This window comes from Phaethon aethereus, assembly GCF_964289735.1.
Source record: "Phaethon aethereus genome assembly, chromosome: 10".
Classification (NCBI taxonomy): Eukaryota; Metazoa; Chordata; class Aves; order Phaethontiformes; family Phaethontidae; genus Phaethon; species Phaethon aethereus.
This window is the reverse complement of record NC_138586.1, coordinates 17,547,481-17,567,365: the sequence shown is the minus strand read 5'-3', so window position 1 is coordinate 17,567,365 and position 19,885 is coordinate 17,547,481. Positions and strand designations below refer to the sequence as shown.

General features: G+C 57.4%; 1 protein-coding gene across 1 annotated transcript; it reads left to right on the top strand.

Annotated features, from left to right (window-relative positions):
• Nucleotides 1-5,790: 5,790 nt before the first annotated feature.
• Nucleotides 5,791-9,421, top strand: ARL13A (ARF like GTPase 13A; the record flags this gene model as incomplete). Its single annotated transcript, XM_082004199.1, has 7 exons — nucleotides 5,791-5,849; nucleotides 6,869-6,939; nucleotides 7,195-7,444; nucleotides 7,787-7,892; nucleotides 8,398-8,602; nucleotides 8,934-9,011; nucleotides 9,345-9,421. The coding sequence occupies 7 exons, from the start codon at nucleotides 5,791-5,793 to the stop codon at nucleotides 9,419-9,421; spliced, it is 846 nt and encodes a 281-aa protein (XP_081860325.1).
• Between the last annotated feature and the right edge of the window lie 10,464 nt (nucleotides 9,422-19,885).

The following is a 19,885-nucleotide window of genomic DNA, read 5'->3' as shown; positions in this document are numbered from 1 at the left end:
TGGCGAGCCGGGAGGGACATCCCACCCAGGTGTTCCCACACGCAGCCGCCGGATTCTGGGCCAGCAGAGCGGGCAGCTGCTGGCCAGCCCTTGCTCTGAGCCCTCCCGGGAGCAGAACAGCCCCTGGGCTCTGGAGCTGTGGTCCATCCGGGTGAAGTGACCTCCGACACGGTGCGAAGCTGCCATGGAAGTGCCCGTCGGGGTGAAACCCAAGGTGCCAAACAGAGAGGGACTGTGTTGGCATCTCTAGGGACATTTAGGAAAGTGAGGGGGTTTAGATGGGTTGCAGGTTACTTACGTTACAGCACCTAGAAGCTCATGTGTTTTGCAGACCTCACTGTCAGGAGCAGGGATAGGAGAGAAGGCAGAGGGAAGGAGAAAACAGTTTTCCCTGCACAAGGGTGGCACGGTACCACCTGAGTCCCTGTCCTGTGCCTTGCTGCAGGCACCAGCATTTGGGAGCCTCCCCCCACCCCAGGATGCCCAAGCCACCGGCCAGAGTCCTGCCACCACGTGCAGATGTCAGTTCTCCTGTTCTCACAAATGCCCACCCTGTCCTGGAGAGCATCCCAGCTTCATTATTTTCTTAATCCCAGCCTTCATTATGTTTTTAATCCCAGTGTACACACGACACACTCTGAACACAGGGCCATGGCAGTGGTGGCTGCCCACCGTGTGACATGCCGGATTTGCTGTGCAGTTTTTCCAGCCCCTTGCACGCCTGCGGACGTGTGAGGGCATTTGTGTGTGAGAGCCCGGGCTGTACGTGGGGTGGGAGCGGGCTCCCTCACCGGCTCTCGCTCTGAAAATAGCCATGTCTGCTTTACACATGCCTGCCTGGCGGCTCAGCTCCTGTAAAAGGAGAAGAGAAAAGCTGTTTGGAAATGGCAGGGAGCTGCTTGCCAAAGCCCTTAAAGAGCCCAGGTGGGGAGACCTGCCGGCACGCTCCCACAAGCTCTCCTCTCCTCTCCTCTCTCTCCTCTCCTCTCCTCTCCTCTCCTCTCCTCTCCTCTCCTCTCCTCTCCTCTCCTCTCCTCTCCTCTCCTCTCCTCTCCTCTCCTCTCCTCTCCTCTCCTCTCCTCTCCCTCTCCCTCTCCCTCTCCCTCTCCCTCTCCCTCTCCCTCTCCCTCTCCCTCTCCCTCTCCCTCTCCCTCTCCCTCTCCCTCTCCCTCTCCCTCTCCCCTCCTCTGGGAGCAGACATCGCTCCAGAGCGCTCACTGGGACATGCCAAGTGCGCGCTGCCAGCTTCCCAAATATAGCCCTGCACGCAGAGGTGGAGCAGCTGCTCAGGGTGCGGGGACGGCCATGCTCCCCTACCCCTGGCCTTTGCGATCTGAGACCTCCCCAGGAACACGCTCTGTGCCGAGGATGAAATATTCAGCTGGTGCCGCACGGAGCGGTGGTGGGGAACGTGCTGATCACCAAAAGACCACACGCGCCGGATGAAGTGGAAATCACAAAGTGTTTCCCGGCTCGACACACAGCGACTGGGGGACTCGGTTGTGTCAGGCACACCACCCCGCGCGGCTGGGCTGGCCGCTGCGGGCATCCCAGGAATCTGCGAGCTGGGAACTTTTTACTTAGTTTGGAAATAGCTTTGCAAGTGACTGGTTTTCACAGCCTAAACTGTTTGGATTTTGCATTGCTTTCTCAATAACTCAGCTGTATTTTTTTCCTGCCCCAGCAGTCTGTGGAATAGTTTCTGGCTGGGGAAATATTTTTTCCATTTGCTTCATCATGCTTTTGCCACTCCGCTTCCTCATCCAGCTCCCTTCTCCTGCTGGGAGAAAAACCCATGTCTGCCCTGAGGACCTCATCCCTCTCAATCTCGCTGCAGGCTGTAGGTGAGCCCACCGCCGGGCTCGGGGCGCTCCTCCAGCACGGGCCGTGCCGCTGCTGCCTCAGGGCTTAAATTCTTTAACAAGAAAACAGAGTTACCTTCTTCGGGTGCATTTATAGGTCTTTGCAATAATTACACATATTGAAGTCGTGCCTCTCTGGCTACCGTCCCAGCTCAGGCAGCAGGTGATGCTGTAACGCTAAACCAGGCAGGAAGGGTTAAAATTACTTTTAATTAACAGATTCCCTCGGTCCCCCGTGCTGTAAAAGTATACAGCCCCGGCAGCCTGCTAACCCAGCCAGGCTGCAACCGCACCTGCCCGGGCATCCCGGCACGCAGGAGGGATGGTTTACACTCTCCTTTCCCTCATGCTTTGCTGCAGGAAAGCAGCAGAAGTACTGTAATACTCTAAAACCACTATAGGAGCCCAGGGAGGGCTTATAGCCCTTATAGCATGGTGCAGGAGCGAGCTGGCAGCCTCCCCGGGCAGCAGGGAGCAGAGCAAACCCCGGCACAGGACCTTGTGCTGAAATCCAAGCTTCTCCCAGGAATTTGCGTGTGCTCTGGCTATGAAGCACCCAGCCAGAAATTGGGTGAGAAGCACCCAGCTCCCTGCACGCTTCCTCCCCTGCTTCTGCGTCCGCCGCAGGGTGGTGGTACCAGCAGCGGGGGAGAAAAGAGCACTCCAGAAAAACAACTGCCCTTGCCCAAAATAGCTTGAAAAATGGTTGCTGGCCTGGCAGCGGGGAGCGCGGCCAGTTTGCACCGTGGCACCGCTTTGTGCCAGCGCGGATGCCACGGTGCAAACCGGCTGCGCTCGCTGCCACCATGCCAGACAGCCAGCAAACGTTCCTGCTGCCCCAATTCATCACCAGCAAGTCTCCACGGCACAGGCTGTAATTATCTTGCATTTCCAGCCTGACCGCGGGGCGTTTGCCTGTAATTAGCTCTTGGGATTTAGGAGCTCGTATGATCCGGGGTTATCGTTAGTCACTAGAGCTGTGCTTGGATTTAAAGGGACGATGCAGCTATTTGCATATATACTGTGCTGCTGCCGTCGTCCGATGCGGTAAATAGAAAGACGAGTCCCTCCCCAAAGCCTGTGCATGTCCTTGCCCTGCCACGGATGCTTTTTTGGGCAGGGATGATGCAGTCCCAGGATAGCTTGCTTATAAATATTTCTGTCGGGACTTTTTGGTCCTTGCCATAACCTCGGTTTTGGTACCACCCCAGCTCAAGGCTCTTGGTAAATGCTATAGGCAGCCCCTATAGCTCTGCGCTGCCCACTGCTTTCCCTCGCAAGCTCCCCCAGCCCTGCCAGTGGGGGTCCCAGGCGGGGGTCCTGTTGTGCTCGATGCCAGCTTGGGTGCATACTCACGGGATCTAGGGAAGCCAAGGCAGGGCAGCCCGCCAGCCCGTATCCATCTGCACTTCTCTGCGGTCCCTGCGGCTTCGCCGCCTTTCCCTCGCCTGCAACACTCCAACGGGCAGAAATAGCCCCAAAAGAGGTGCCGCCTTCCGGAAAGCGATGCCAGGGGCTGAGCAGCCCCCGTGCCCCAGGCACAGCCCTCCCTCGGGGGGTGCCACTGGCCCCGGCAGCACTAGAGGGTCCAGCCCGGCACGGTGCTGGGGCATGGTCCAGTAACAGCTCCAGCGAGAAACATCTCCGGTTATCCGCCAAGATAATAAATTCTGCCTTAGAGTTTCTCACCTGGCAACAGTCACCAAGGAAACCCGGAGGGCTGCTGCGGGTCCCGCTGGCACTGCCCGGGGGGTCCCCACGGCGCTGGCAGAGGGGCTCCGGCTGCACCCCAGCCGGCCGGCTGTGTGGGCGAAGGGCCAGCCACCCGCTCTGTAACCTGAGCCCAGTCTCGGCAAAGCGCCCATCGATCTGGGTTTGGCCCTCACGCCGCCTCTCTGGAGTCAAGTGTGTGTTTCACCAGATTTGGGGTGGATTTTGAGGTTTTTCCCATCTGTTGAGCCGTGTGTGTGTGCATCGGGAGGGGGACCTGGAGCTGCTTCAGTCATCTGGGGGGCTTCCTGGTGTCCGGTGCCAGTTTGGCCAGGGATTTTGGACACTTGCGTGAAAAGCAGCAGGGGCCCAAGTGCTCAGAGACTGCTGGAAATCCATCGGTGCTGGAAGGGAGACTGGCTCTTGCTGCCCCTCGGGGAGGCCATGCCGCTGCCCCCAGGGCTGCCTGCCACATGGCACTTCCCTATTTATAGCACCCATGGTCATGCCTCTTCCCGTCCCCTGCCCGGTCGTCCCCTGGTAGCGCCATTCCGAGGCACAGAGACGGGCGCTGACACTTCCAGCAGGTCATTTCGGCCCTGGTACAGTTAATTCTGCAAAAGGCTTCCCAGTCCTGTGCTGCTGCTGGTCCCGGCAGGCTGCCGGCACGGGAGCAACCGGGAAAGGGCATCGGGCTGGGGACGGGGCTCTGTCCCTGGGCCAGGCTCAGGCAGCTGGGTTGCAGCCACTGCCCCATCAGAGGTGTGGGGTTGAACAGTCACCCCAAATACTGTTGCAGGTGGCCATGGTATCGGTACGGAAACTTCCTCCAACAATCATTAACCACGCGTGGCTCCCTGCCCGTGGCGTGCTTCCGGCACAGCTCCCTTGCCCGGGGTGGGTGCCGAGCTTCCTGGCAGCATGCCGGGCTGGAGCAAGGGGCCATGCCCAGCCGGGGCTTCCACCCCCAGGGCCATCCCGGAGGTGTGGGACGCCTGGCAGCATGTCGGCCTCCTTGGCTCACGGCTGGGGCTCAACTGGCCGAGGTAGTGCTGCTGGCGCTGGGCGGTTCAGCATGGACTGATGCGAGCCGGCAGGATCCCTGTTTGCTCCCCAGTGTGGCTATTGGTGGCTCACACGTCCTCGTCCCGCTGGACCCCACTGCCACCAGCCAAAGCTCCTGCAGCTCAGACATCCCTGTGCACATCCCTCTTCCCCACATGCGACAGCGGCAGCGTGCCAGGGAGGGCAGCCCCAGTGGGGGGAAGCAGCAGGAAATATGAGGAGCAAGATAAGAGCTTCAGGCTTGCAGATCAAGCAGTTCAGGCTTTTTTGGCTCTGCTCCCTTCCCCGTTGTTGAAAGGCCCCCACCGCCTCCCTGCTCCCCGCCAGGCGCCTGCTCGGGTTGCTTGGTATTTCTATCCCGAGCGGCACAGGAGCTGCTGCTGCTCGGGGGGTGCCTCGTCAGGGCATAAAACACCAGCAGCGAGGGGTGACGTCCCCCAGCCCGGCGGGGCCGCGCACACCACGCGGGGGCTGCTCCTTGCAGGGACTGCGGAGAAACATCTGCGCAGGGATTAGGCAGCGAGGGGCCAGGGACGCCTTTCGTTAGAGGAGACACTAATTCACTTGGAAGCCCCGTGTGGGCTGTCGGGTGATGTCCTCACCACAAGCCACTTAAGCCAGCGATGCAGGCGCGAGGCTGCCCAGCGCCGCGCAGGCGCAGACGGGTGGGTAATGCAGTGCCACGCCGTGCCGCCCGGCACAGCGGGCAGCCCCACGGCACTCCATGTCCCAGCGGCCACCGGCCTGCGCCGACCCACCAGGATTAAGGAGGCCACGATTTAAATCCAGATTAGATTTAAGCAGCTGCTACGCAAAGGGGATGTGAGCAGGGGCCGCAGGGTGGGGACAAGCGGGTGAGAGCCTGACTGGTGCTCCTGCCATGCAAGAAGGGGCTGCCAGGGCAGGGTCCAGCCGGGGGCGTCCATGCCTGTGAGGTATTGTCCAGGGGGATGGTTTTTGTCCCCCGACTTGGCTTGTGTGCAGCAGGCTGGAGGCAGCAGTGCTGGGCCATGGGTGCTGGGCACCCCGGGGTGAGATGGTCCCCGCCATGGGGAGCAGGCATAGGCAGGAGGACGAAGCATGGAGACAATGCCGGGCTGCTCGCTTCATAGGTGCCGAAGAGAGGCCATCCGTCCGCCTGGGGCTGCTGAGCATGTTCCACCTCTTCTCCCACTGCTGGTCATGGCTGCAGGCCATACAGGAGCCCATCAGGTAGGTCCCCATGCCCGCTCCTTGGGGCGCACAACATTTACCTGCGCGTTTGTCGGCCAGGGCACTGGTGCAGTAACATTGCGATGGTGCAGTAACATTGCGAGACTGGTGCCCGTTGCCAGAACCATCCCCAAAATGCAGAGCGAGGCACACGTGTGTCATCGCTGCCTCTCCAGCAGGCAGGAGCTGGGCAGGGAGAGGGCAGGGCAGGCAGAGGTACGCATGCGGGGAACACTCCCAGCGGCATTCCCCCTGTGCAAAGTCGGCAGCTCCCCAGGAAATCTGGGGAGGACAAACTGAAGCACCTGCCGTGTTTGCCTGTGTCGGGAGATCCGGGTTAATTCCCTGGGGACGGCACTGCACCAGCCCGGGCAGACACTGCGGGCAGGGAGGGGGTTTATGGTCCTCTCCTGCCAACGAGGACACGTTGCCGTAATGCCGGAGGTGGAGCCACGCCACCCACGCAGCCTGGTCTGTGTGTTTAAGGAAGAAAATGACACTGCGAAAACACTGTGGCTTGTCAACCACAGGGAAAACGTTCTGTGTATGGCCCCGGTTGAGCACGTCACTGGAGACCAAATAGGACTGTTTAGCAACAGGAAAAACCTCCTGGGTCCAGGCAGAAGCTCATAAAATGTCCTTGCTGCCTCTCCCTAGCATGTATACCCATAACTCAGGGACAAGGAAGGACACCAAGAGCAATCATTAACTGTTTGCATATAAGGAACAATCTTTTTGGCCTGTGCGTATCATTGCTTAATCCTATACGATCTGAAAAGAAATCATTGCCATAGGAAGTGCACCGAAGGCTCCACAGTGCGGCTGCCCCATGGTGACGGGGTGGCTCCAGGTGCCTGTGCCTGCCCTCACCCCTCCCAGGCACCAGGGACTGTCCCTGCCCTCGCCCGAGCTCAGCCAGAGCCTGAGTCACCGTCCTGCCCCTCTCCTGGCTGTGCTCTCCGCTCTCCAGGGAGCACAGCCTTTCCCTGGAGTGCTCACCCGCTGTTGTCGCTCCCCAGGAAGGTGACCCTCCTTGTTGTGGGGCTGGACAATGCAGGGAAAACCTCCATCATCACGGACATAGAGAGAGGTGAGGAGCAGCATGGCCTCAGGGCCGGCCTTGGCTGGAGGCAGCAGCTTTACTGTCCTTTGCAACCGAGTGCCCGAGCCTTGAAGGACCGAGACCCTTGACATGCAGCTGCTGGGCTGGGGGAACTGTGCAGGGCACTGCCCGTGCCCTGGCCAGCCCCGTGAGCGGGGCTGTGGCCGGGCAAGGAGGAGGCACATGCCGCAGGGATGCTCCTGGGCTCACTGCACCAGCTCTCTGCCCTCTCCCCGCACGCAGCGTTGGCTGGCGAGGTGCTGCCCACGGCGCAGCCCGGCCAGACCCGCCTGCGGGTGGACAGGTTCGAGGTGACACTGGTGGACTTGCCCGGGGGCCAGCGCTCCCGCAGCGCCTGGCGCAGCCACTACAGCACGGCCCATGGGCTCCTCTTCGTCCTGGACTCCAGTGACCTGGTGCGGATGGAGGAGGCCCGCAAGGTCCTGAGCCGCGTCCTGAGCCATCCCGATGTCTCCGGGAAGCCCATCTTACTGTAAGGCCGAGTCCCCCCAGGCTGTGACCTGTAGGGTTTGGGGTGAGGTGGGCATGGGAACCGGTTGCTGGGGGTTGTGGGGTGCGTGGCCAGGCTGCTGTGGGGATGGGGTGCCCAAAGGGCTGTCGGGGGGTGCTGGGACATGGGGACCCCAGCGGTGCTCGGGGCCTGGGAGCATCCTTGGACAGGGGCTGGGGCTCCAGCGCCAGGTACGGGCCGGGGCAGTGCTTCGCCTAATCGCAGCCAAAGCGGGAGAAAGCATCCAGCCCCCCCGGCCCGTGGTGCGGCGAGGAGCCCGGAGGCCGGGGTGACGGCCACGGTCCCGCTCTCCCCGCGCCCCAGGCTAGCCAACAAGCAAGACGCGGCGGCTGCCCTGCTGCCCGGCGAGCTGATCGAGCGCCTGTCCCTGGAGCGGCTGGTCAACGAGAACCGCTCGCCCTGCCGCATCGTGAGTGCGGGGCTGCCCCGCTCCCGCCACTCCCCCTGTTGCCCCCCGCTCCCCGTCGGGGCCGACTCTGCCCCTCCGCCCGCAGGAGCCCTGTGCCGCCAACCGGGGCCCCGCCGCCGGCCCAGCCCGCGCCGCCCTGTCGGGGCTGCGCTGGCTCCTCCGCACCGCCCCCGCCGCCCTGCCACCGCCCGCCGCCGCGCCGCCCGGCCCCGGGGCTGCCCGCGGCCGCCCGCCCGCCCGCAGGTCGGTGCGGGGCTCCGTCTGCGCGCGTCCCAGTCCTCCCACTCCCGCGCGCGGGCTCGCCCCCATGCCCCGCCGTGCTCTCTCCCCGCCAGGGACCCGCCGCCCCCCCGAGAGGGTGCCCGAGACGGCGCGGGGAAGGCGGGGGAGAACCGGCCGCCTCGACCCGCCCGCCGCCTCCTCCCGCTGGTGAGTGAGGCCCCCGGGTGGGAGGGGGTGGAAGGGGGCTCCACCACCTTCCCCTCAGCCCCCACTCCCCGCCCAGGAGGAGGGCACAACGGGCCCCGGGAGGAGGAAGAGGAAGGTGAAGGTGAGGAAGAAGGGCTCGGGGCAGCCAGGCCCAGCCGAGGAGCCGGAGGGACCGGGAGGAGTGAGCGACAGCCGAGCCGGGGCTGCCGGGGGGCTGCTGCCCCCCAACAGGGTGGGGCAGGAGGAGCCCACGCCCGCCGAGACAGCCACCCCCCAGCCAGGTGAGAGGGGGCTGTGGGGAGCTGCTGGCGCCAGCGGCACGTCGGCCCCCCCGGGACCCCCTGGTTTTGGGGCCCAGTAAAGTGGTGATGTGCTGGGCCACCGGTCCCGCCATCACCGTTAGCTTTGCTTGCAGATCCGCTGGGCGTGGAGCGGGGTCCGGGGAGTCCGGCCGGGGGTTGGGAGAGACAGCTCCGAGCTTCTCCGCAGGGGCTGATGCTCGGAGGTGACGGAGCACTGCGGGTCTGCCAGCAGCAGTCCTCTCAGCTGGTTTGGTGACAAATGCATCCTTGCCCAGATGTGGTGCCTGAAATTTTGTATTTCTCCATCCAGCGCAGGGCACGAAAAAGAAAAAGAAGAAGAAAGTCAAGAATAAAATCAAGTCGCAGGAACCTGCCGTGGAGCAGCAGCGTGAGGTCTCAAGCACCTTTGGTTGGTATTTCTCAGGACAGATTTTGCTGAAAAGCGTTGGGGGGTCTGGCCTGCTGGCAGTGGGGCATGAGCTGTGAAGGAGTCCTTGGCCGTGGGGTGCTTGGTGTGGGGACAGGGGCACAAGCAAGTGCTGCCGCAGGGCAAGGTGGGGGCTGCTGGGGAGGCAGATGCTGCTGCCTCTGCCTTCAGGTGGGATGCGGGGAGGCCATGCACGTGTGCTGCCCTTGCGGCCCTCGCCCAGCGCAGGCTGCCAGGCTGGGCCCCGGAGCTTGGCCCCTGTGTTAGCGTCTGACCACTTCTCTTCCTCCCCAGACTTGTACCGCCGGGTGATGCTGGCTCTGAAGATGAGGCAGGAGCAGAGGAAGCAGCAATCCGCCATCGCCCCCTGAGCCGGGAAGGCACATCCCGAGGGATGAGTGGTCCCAGGGGACCCCAGACTGCAGTGGCAGTGGGACCCACACTCGTGCAGGGCTTCTGGGGTGCTTGGCCACGGCTGGGAGTCCTGGGCAACATTTCCTGGGGCATGAACAGCATCGTTGTCCTCTGCATGGCTTGAAAACCAGGGATCTGCAGGAGCAAGCCAAAAGTCCCTTTGTAAGATGCCTCTCTGGCAGCCAGGCTGCAAACTCATCTGAAAAGGGAACAGCCGGCCGCTTGCCAGCCCCATGTTAGTATTCTGAACCTGACCGAGTCTGTGGAAGAGAGGAAGATCGAAGCAAATATCCCAGGGGGAAAGACGGTCTCTTGAATTGACCTATGTCCAGGCAGAACTGTCGTCACAGGTCAGGGCTGACGCGGCCCCCCATTCAGTCCCTGGCTGCGGCCTGGACAAGTCTAATTTCCTGCTGGTGAAGGTGGGAGGGCAGTCACGGGTGGTCTGCCGAAGGGCTTCACCTGTCCCCAGCCATGTCTGGCAGGAGCCCCCTCGCACGGTGGAGGAGGGTGACGCCCGTGTTTCTGCATCTTTGCAGCCCGTCAGCGAGGACTGAGTTCAATGGCAGCTGGTGGTGGAGGCTGCTGGAGGCTTCTTCTTGCAGGATCGTTCCTCCTGGTCCCGCCATCCTCCCAGGAGGGACAGGGGTGACCTGCGGGTGACACAAAATCCTCCTGCATCAATGACGGGCTGGCACCCTGTGGCTCCGGGCAGTCTCCGATCTGTGCTCAGCTCAGCTCTGAGATGGGAGAAAGAGCAGCACCCGCATCCCAACACAACCCGTCTGTGACGCACACGGACTGGGCTGTGCTGGGCGGCTCCGGCTGGCTCCATGTGCAGGGAAACCAGCCGTCGGGCCTGGAAGCACTTCACGTGGAGGCAGGAGCGCGGCAGCTTTGCCTTCCCGGCTGCGACAGCATTAGGGCTGGAACTGTGCTCAGCAGCAGAGCGTGTCACCTCCGCTCCCCTGACCGCAGGTAACAGGCAATGCCTCTGTGGTCCAGGGCAAGAAAAATCACTAAAACCCTTCCCTCGGCAGGGCTGAAAAGGGAGAAGAAGAGAAACTCCGGCTCCTCTGCCTTGCCAGTCTGCTGGCAAGTTCTGTCCAACTCTGCCAGATTCATTTGTTAGTGACTGTAGGGATTAATTGTAAATAAATTGTAAATAACAAGAGCAACAAATTAATACTGGCCTGTAAATACAACACTTTCAGTAAACCCTTGTCTCTGCTGGTGGACATCCCTGCGGTGCTGGGGCTGGGGGTGATGCGCGAGGGCATCGCCTGCGGCAGAGCCCCTTCTGCCAGGGGGGACGGGGCTGTGCGTACCCCCGCGGCCGCCAGCCCGCACTGCCAGCCGGGCTCCCTCTGCCAGCGTCACGGATGTCCGCAGCGCCACGGGGGGAGAAACCACTGAAAGTTTATCCCCTCTAGAGGCTGCTCCTTGCACACCCACCAGGTCTGGGAGGAGACCAAGCCCCCCCAAAGAGCCAGCACCCCAAAACAGCCCATGGCCATGTTGGGGCCAGCCCCAAAATGGTGTGAGGAGCGGGAGCTGAGTGGGTCTGGGAGCACCCAGCACGGCGGCCGGCGGCCGGCTCCCGCTGGTGCTCCCTGCGGCTCCTGGCAGTGTGGCTCCTCAGCACGGGTGCCGGCAGCCACGTGGGGCCACAGCGTGCCCCGTGTGACACCCAAAGCCAGAGAAGATGGCCAGCGAGACAAGCCCAAAGGCAGAACTGGCCCAACTGGAGCTGCTGGGCAGCTGCATGGAACTTCCCCTGGGAGCCAGCTGTAAGAAATCCGTAACACGCTTTCCCCTAACACAATGATCTCCAGTGAGTGGTGCAGACAGGCAGTTCAAATATATTTTGAAATCAAACCCCCTTGTCCTGGTGCTTCCATGGCTGTAGTGACTAATCCAGTGGCTGTAGCCAGCAGACCATCCTGGTCTGTGCCAACCTGGAATACAACTTTCATCTTCTTTAGAAGGTGGGCAGCAACAACTCCATGCTAAAAATGGTCTATCTCAAAGCCAGAAACATCTCAGAAATGAGATCTACGTGATCAAAGATAAACCAAAATATATTAATTAATGGCCACGGGGTAACGTGCGGGGCTGCTCCTGCCATGTGTGAAAAGCAGTGTCTGTAGCGGGGGGTGCACGCCTGGTGCAGGCAGGGCAGGCAGGGTTCCTTTTTCCATCGTTCTCCTCCTGCTATTCATCTTACAGCCCGAAAGCTGAATAACCAGCAAGGGGAGGAGGTCTCGGGCAGGCATGGCCCTCGGTGGCATGCCAGCGGGGCGAGGTGCAGCTCTGCCCAGGCCTGTCCCAGCGCATCCGGTCTGCCGGCGGGTGCGCCGAGGCCAGGCGTGGTGCCCAGCAGCCGTGCTTGCCTTGAGGAGACATCCCCAAAAATAAGGTAGCGGTGAGTGGCATCCTCCCATGAATCTTTGGTTTGTTGGAAAGCCCCAGATGTGCCGAGAAGCACGAAGCGGTGCAACATCAACTGCCCCGGGGAGACCCTTCTTCTTGTCTATTAATGCAGAAAGTAAATGGTATCAGTGGTATTTTCTGCAGGGAGGACTGGAGCCAGCTGGGGGATGTAACCGTGCTTCGCATTTAAGTATTTTTATTATTACCTAGCACATCCTTTTCAAGTTTCCAGAGGAGCAGCCTCAGGAGGATCGGGTTAGGCAAAACCTGGCTCCCACTCCCATGAGCCTTTTCGTGGTGCCCCAGCCTGGGCTGCGGCTGCATTTGTTGCAAACCGGTGATGCAGAAGCATGCGTGAGTTTTGCGTGCCTGCAGCCCGCTTCCCCTCGGCGGTGCTTGTTCGGGGAATCCGCGGCTGCTGGCGTGGGCAGCAGCAGCTCTCTCCGTGGCATGTGTCCTTCTAAGCCTGAAGGATGGAGGGAGGGAGGCTGCGCTTGTCTGAGCTTTGCAAAAGTTGGTGATGGTTTGTACCTGTGAGAGACTGAATGGTAAAACATTTGCCTCAAAGATTGTTTATTTAAGATAAGGATGGCTATATGGCCACAGAGATCGCTGGTTGATGAAAAACACCCTGCCAAGGTAATGGCTACAAGGATGAAAAACACCCTGCCAAGATAATGGCTACAAGACATGTGATAGTCGTGTGAGGAGCGGGGCTGGAGCCACCCACTGTGAAGTGTATGTGCATATGCAGGAATGCGAAGATATGTTAAATTGCAGGCCTTGAATGAGAATAAAAAGGGACTGCCAAGACAAGCCCTTGTGCGTTCCGGCTGCCTCCGAGCACGATCACCCACCACCGAAAACATCGAGAGACTTGGACCCCGCGGATCCATGGTGGTGACTATCCTTGCAACTCTATCCCAAATGCTTGCTTGATTTCTGTCTTTTTATTCCATTCTGTCCTATTGCTACTAATTCTTTACTTTTGATAATAAAAGGTGTCTTGGGTACACGGCATTTGACATCATTTGTGTCTTAATCTCGCTCTTGGGATCGTATCAAAACCTCCCCCGCCATAGGATCGGGACAGTACGGTGCCAGGAGCAGATGAAGAAGTGTTTCAGCGAGTGCCTGTGGGCATACCCCCACACCGGGGCACGGCTGGTCGCACCTCCTCACGCCGACGTCGCTTTGCACAAGCGGTCTTTTTCCTGATGCCTGTTACCGCCATCAAAATTTAACTGTATGGGATGAAAGTTGGAGGGTAGGAGGGAGACTACTGCTCTTTGAGAAGGGGGGTGGGACGAGCATTGCTTGGTCAGTGCTAAAAACGCTGCTGAGCCCTTCCATGTACATCACCAACCTTTCCGGGCAGCGGGCAGCCGCGGGGGAGAGCCTGGCAGACGGGACCACGTGGCGAGGCTGCCGGCCCCTCGGGCTGCACCCATGGCCCTGCTGTGCTTTCTCCCACTTCTTTACGCTTTCCTTTCTGCCCGCTGCCTGGGCTTAGCCAGCAATTACACTTCATTTTTTTAACCGCTCCTTGCTCCTCTCTACCCCCAGGAGGGGATGGGTAAGGTGATGTTGACTCCAAAATGTCCTCTGAGAACCCTTGACTTGTCCCACAGATGTGGACAGGGCAGGAGATCCCTCCCGGCAAGCTGGTGTTAAGATGCACAGGTATCTTTCCTGCCATACATCTACTGTTATATTTTATTAATAAAAACTGAATTGTGTATTTTTTTCCCCCCTTTCTGGGGGAGTGTGAACTGCTGTGGGTCTCACCATCGCTTCCAGCTTTCGGATACAGAAATCCTTTGGGAGTCAGCCTTCCCGGCACCTGCAGCAAGGGGCCCCACGTTCCAACGGGCAGGACGGGGAAGGCGAGCCAAGTCCCAGGGTGCTCCATATATCAGGGAGCCGGGGGGAAGCACGACCCAGCAGCAACCAGGCCTGATGAGGGAAAAAACTTAACGAAGAGACAGAGATTTATGATTGTGTGAAAAACATGACGGTTCTTTGTCTGCTCCTTCACTAAGCCCAGATTACGGAAGAAGGCGCCAGGAAGCAGTTTTTGAAACACCATCTCAGACGCTGGAATTTGAACTTGATTTAGGGCTGTAAAAGGCGATTAAGTACAAGTGCGAGTGATCCTTGCTAACGGGTGTTTTGCAAGGAAATACAACGGGTCGCATCCTGCAGGGTGCCTGCAGGTGCTCCTCATTCCTTGCCAGCCTCCCTGCAAATCCCATCATGGGATAGGGCATATATATATAGCCAGGGCTGAGCCTGGGACTTGGGTTGATGAAGGTCTTTCACATGCAGCTCTCCTGTCTCTGTTCTAGACCAAAGGTAAAAAGATTAATAAAAAATTTTTTGCCCCTCAGGCTCTTCTTCAGGTTACGCTGCTGCTGAGAGCTGGTTACATTATATACATACTTAAATAAATATATGAGTGAAGTTAGTGGATTTTAAACCTTGGAATGGGGGGGGTTTGGGTTGATAAAAGCCTGGAGTGGATGTTTTTTTGAGCTTGAGATGTTGGTCATTACGTTTGCTTTCTCATGCTTGCTTAGCCTCTCACTCGGGTGGGCTGGGTGCCAGCATGCCCTTGTGGCAGTTTCCTAGCTCAGAAAAAGGAAGTGTTGGGAAATACTACTCTTTTTTTTTTTTTTTCCTGGGTAAGCACACTAGGGCACAACCGATTTCCACAAGATCATTCAAAGTATTGGGCTGAAAAAAGCTGGCCTGTGGTATCAGGCAGCGTTCCTCCTCTGCAGCTCTCAGAGGCTGCTTATGTTGAATAATGAATAAGTATGCACAAGGTTTCTTTTGGGTTTTTGTTACCAGTTGTAGATCCTCTGTTGTATTACATTAAAAATGAGAGCTGCAGTGTTTGCTGTCATGTATTCTGTGGAATTGTTACAAAAAAATAAGGCTTAATTAGGTGAGAGTAACTCCCCAAGCTTCTCTTGATTGTTATGAAAGAGGCTATTAAGACTTTGCAGAGAAAGAGAAGATAACAAGGACTGGAAATTAAGAAAATATGAAAACTTTCCCTTTCTAGGTTAAATGAGGCTTGTTGGAGACATTATTGCTGGCAGGAGGAGGAAGGATATAATCAAATTTATTTAATGGATGTATTTGTCTCAGGGCACAAGGGAATGTGCTAGAGTCTGAGGTATACATATTTGTCACATCATGTACCAAATATACCTGCTGGATTTTCTTCCCCTCTCATAAAAAGCTTGTCTTTAAAAAGGGAAATTCTGTTAACTAAAATTAGTAGTCTTTCATAAATTATCACTCTAAGTCGCTGCATATTTGAATAGGTTATTTCAGACTATAAGGGGGAAGTGCCTCTTGAGAAAGTCTATCAGTATATTAATTAGAAGTGCTTTTGTTACAGAATATCACTGGATATGGGATCAAGAGCCAATTTATTAACCGAAAGTTTTTATTTCTAAGTCTTCTGCAGCAATCAGAGCTCAGGCCTTGTCTGTGAGAGAACTTTCACCTTATTAAACTGCATTTATATTTCAATGCAGCTGCGTTTAGTAAGACTCTAGCCCAAATCCTTGACCTGTGGCATAGATCTTTCTTGCTACCCCAGCTGTGCTCTACATTAGACTTTACAACCCACCTTCCATGCATAGTGCAGCTGTAGGAAGAGGTTTGGGGGTGATTTTGTAGGTCTTTTTTTAGTTTTTTTTGCTTGTGTTCATAGGTTGCAAGGTACAATTGGTGCACGGGCTTGCAGCTACTAGCATCTGAGCTCTGTGCCCTCTTCCAGCAAAGAAAGCTTCTGGGGGAGTGATAAATTGATTTTAAATGGACTCGGGCTGGAGAAAAGCATGTGCAAATCCCCTTGCTGGACAGACACGGCAGCGTGGGTGCTGCTGCTGAGTCAACTCGGTGCGTAGCGCAGGCTCCGAACTTGCCTCTTCCTTTTTCCAGGAAGGCTGGGGAAAGCCTGAGCGCTGCCGGGAGGTCCCTGCTGAGGCTGTGACTTCCCTGAGGAAGTCGTAAGTCTGAAGCAGATGCTTTTGGCACAGGCTGTGAGGCAGGACTTCAGAAACTGGCGCAGCGTGATGCTCGGCCGGTACCGGTGCTTGTCACACCGGGCTGGGCTGGGGTGCGCAGGCCGCGAGGGAAGCGCTGCGGCGTGCCTCCACGCGAACCCCTCTGCAGAGGAGAGGTTGGCTTCCTTCCCTCGTGGGTGTTTTGCAAGTATGACGCAACCCCTCCTCGTAACACCCTTGACGTCATGCCGAGCGCTCGCTGGCCTGTCCCTGGCGAGGGGCAATCAGAAATACCCAGAGACGTCAGCCACTGAAGGCCCTACGTGGGACTGCCAGGTGCAGCGTTTCCCCAGTGTGAGCAGCAGCTCCACAAGCAGCAGGTTAACAGGGAGGTCATGCTCTCGTGTTGGGTTTGCGTGGCAAGGTTTTGGTAGCGGGGCTTCTGTGAGAAGCTGCCCCTGCGTCTGACAGAGCCAGGGCCAGCCGGCTCCAAGATGGACCCGCCGCTGGCCAAGGCCGAGCCCATCAGTGGTGGTGGTAGCACCTCTGGGGTGACAGAGTTCAGAAGAGGGGAAAAAATGGCACACAGCAACTGCAGCCAGAGAGAGGAGTGAGAATGTGCGAGAGGAACAACTACAGACCCCCAGGTCGGGGCAGGAGGGGCTCCAGGCACCGGAGCAGAGGGTCCCCGGCAGCCCCCGGGGAAGCCCACGGCGAGGCCGGCTGTGCCCCTGTGGCCATGGAGCTCCACGGGGGAGCAGATCTGCACCCGCACCCGGGGAGGGCCCCACGCCGGAGCAGGGGGTTGCCCGAAGGAGGCCATGACCCCGTGGGCAGCCCGCGCTGGGGCCGGCTCCTGGCAGGGCCTGTGGCCCCGTGGGGAGAGAGAGGAGCCCCGGCTGGAGCAGGTTTGCTGGCAGGACCTGGGACCCCGCGGGGGCCAGGCTGGAGCAGCCTGTTCCTGAAGGACGGCACCCGTGGGGGGACCCAGGCTGGAGCAGCCTGTTCCTGAAGGACGGCACCCGTGGGGGGACCCAGGCTGGAGCAGCCTGTTCCTGAAGGACGGCACCCGTGGGGGGACCCAGGCTGGAGCAGCCTGTTCCTGAAGGACGGCACCCGTGGGGGGACCCGGGCTGGAGCAGCCTGTTCCTGAAGGACGGCACCTGTGGGGGGACCCAGGCTGGAGCGGCTCGTGAAGAACTGCAGCCCGTGGGAAGGACTCACATTGGAGAAGTTGGTGGAGGACTGTCTCCCGTGGGAGGGACCCCATGCTGGAGCAGGGGAGGAGTGTGAGGAGCCTCCCCCTGAGGAGGAAGGAGCGGCAGAGACCAGGTGTGATGAACTGACCACAACCCCCATTCCCCGTCCCCCTGCGCCGCTGGCGGGGAGGAGGGAGAGAATTTGGGAGTGAAGTTGAGCCCAGGAAGAAGGGAGAGGTGGGGGGAAGGTGTTTGAAGATTTAGTTTTATTTCTCATTACCCTACTCTGATTTAATTGGCCATAAATGAAATTAATTTTTTCCCCAAGTCGAGTCTGTTTTGCCCGTGACAGTAATCGGTGAGTGATCTCTCCCTGTCCTTATCTTGACCCACGAGCCTTTCGTTATATCTTCTCTCCTGTGTCCAGCTGAGGAGGGGAGCAATAGAGCAGCCTTGGTGGGCACCCGGTGTCCAGCCTGGGTCAACCAGGCTGGTGTCAATCTAAACAGTTGGATTAAGAAGATCTACTTCAAGTCATCATAACATTAAAGATAAATCTGTAGTACTCGTCAGCAGGTGAGATGGACCTTGAAGAGAAGTAATACACCTCTATTGACTTCATACTCCACCGGATGTTCTAAAAATCCATAAACCAGTTTTAACACACAGCAGAGTGCACATTCTGCCAACGACAGCTCTCATTCTCTAACTGGCCACACGATGGCAGACGAAGCAAAGAACACTGCAAAAATAAGTTGTGTTTAAAGAAAAAAAAGGCAGTGAGGGTTAGCCTGTGTCCCCAGGTTAGTGGGGAGACTGGGTTCCCCCTTCCTGCTAAGCTACCTGCCAGGGACCGGGGTTCAAAAGCCTCCATCGCTGTGAACATTAAAAACAAAGGTTACACGACATGAAACTATTTTGTGAAAGGATTTAATGGAGTCCCTCAAATTGTGAGTAGTTCACAGCAATCCCTTGGGTCACTTGGTGCCCTGGTTGGCAGTCTGCTGAGAGCTTGGCTGATGTACTGGGTAACTGGTTTTTGACGGTGGCGGGTCCTGGCTCAGCTGTACTGTGCAAAATTCTCCCTAGGACCTGCCCCTTACAGTCCCCTTTCCATGGGCAGGGCATGGGTGCAGGATGGATTCCTTACCGGCTCCATGCAGGAGGCTTCTCTGGTACTGCCTGTGCCGTGCATGTTATCTGCACAGGGACTGGCCGTTTGTGGCATTAAAAGGTGCATTAAAACCCAATTCGCTTGTAAAAGACCTGTGAGCTGATGTAGTTGCTACCAGGTCAGCAGCTGAATCATGCAGGCTGTTTCAGGGTGTGAAAAAGCCCAGTCAGGGTTGTTTTGCTTCCTCTCTGTGGATATGGTTTCTGCTGAGATAGGGGTTTTGCTGCCTCGGGGCCACTGTGTCAGCAGCAAAAGGGGGGATGACAGTTGCCTTGACTTCAGTGAAATCATGACTTTGGCTGTGCAGGGTAAGCAGGGAGGCAGATGGATTTAAGCAGTCTGATCCACGGCAGGAGACTATGGTTCTGCTGTGGCTGAGCATGGGGGACCAAACGCTCGCCTGTACCTGCTTCCCAGCTGTGCTGGCTTGCTTGGACCTGCTTCATCTGTCAGCTCCCTGGAAGAGGGTCTCTCTGGCACCTTAGCCACAGCCACTGTTGGCAATACAATTAAAGTTAATTACCTATCTAATACTTAATTCCATATCACAAGTCTAAGTCTTGCATTTTAGTTCTAACTGCAGTAAACTTTAAGACAAGTAAAGGTAGCAGCATTTCAAACTACAGTGGGTATAAGCTGCAATTTATACAGCATGGGAATTATAACAAGTGTAGCTGCATGGATCCTCTCTTCTGCTGGTGAGATCAACTTCCCTTCTTACTGGTTAATGCAGGTAAAAGATGAGGAGTAACTGTACCAGTAGGAATATATTGAAGAGAAGAATATAGCTGTTGCTTTTTTTTCCTGTGGGACAGGTAAACCAGGTTGCCTTGGCTTTGGAAACACACAGGTGCCTGGCTCAAAGGCTGGTGGTTTACCAGGCATCACTGGTCTGTTCAACACCTGCTGCAGAGCCCTGCAACAGGAAAAAATGTCCGAGAACAACAACTCCCTCTTCTAGCCAACGCAAACATCAGAAAAGTGTCAACAAAGCAGTGCAAAAGTTGCAGTATAATGTTGATCTAAGTTTAGTTCTCTGTCATTTTGTGGAGGAGGGAAGTCTAGAGCTAAGCTGGTTAGGCGTTATATTAAGATGTTTAACAATTTCCATTCATTATTTTAAAATGTGTTTAGAACTGCCTGGCATTGTGTTTTGGTTTCCTCTGTTGTGGTTAGGCTTTTGTGTGGAAAGGTAACAGCACAGCTGCACAGAGAATAGTGGAAAGGTTGCACTTGGAATTCAGAGGAGTGCTGGCTGTGCCCTCCGGAACACTGCCTTGCTCAGCAGGGATGTGGGAGCCTTCTGCTGCCCTGGGATAACTGGGCTTGAAAAAAAAGAAACCAGTAGGCTCCTGCCTGTCTAACACCTGACTGCTATCTTGGTACTACCCAGGGCAGGCTTTCCGTGTGAGCTTAGAGATAGCATACTGTGTAAAACTGCCAGACATTTGGGGCTTAAGTAGAGCCAATGTGACTGGGTTTAACCTTAGGAAAATCAATAATTACTATTCTTGCTTTAAAAATGCCAAGTGAAAAAAACCTCTGTTTTCCAGGTCTCTGGAAACCCACAGGTGCTCCCTGGGCCCAGTC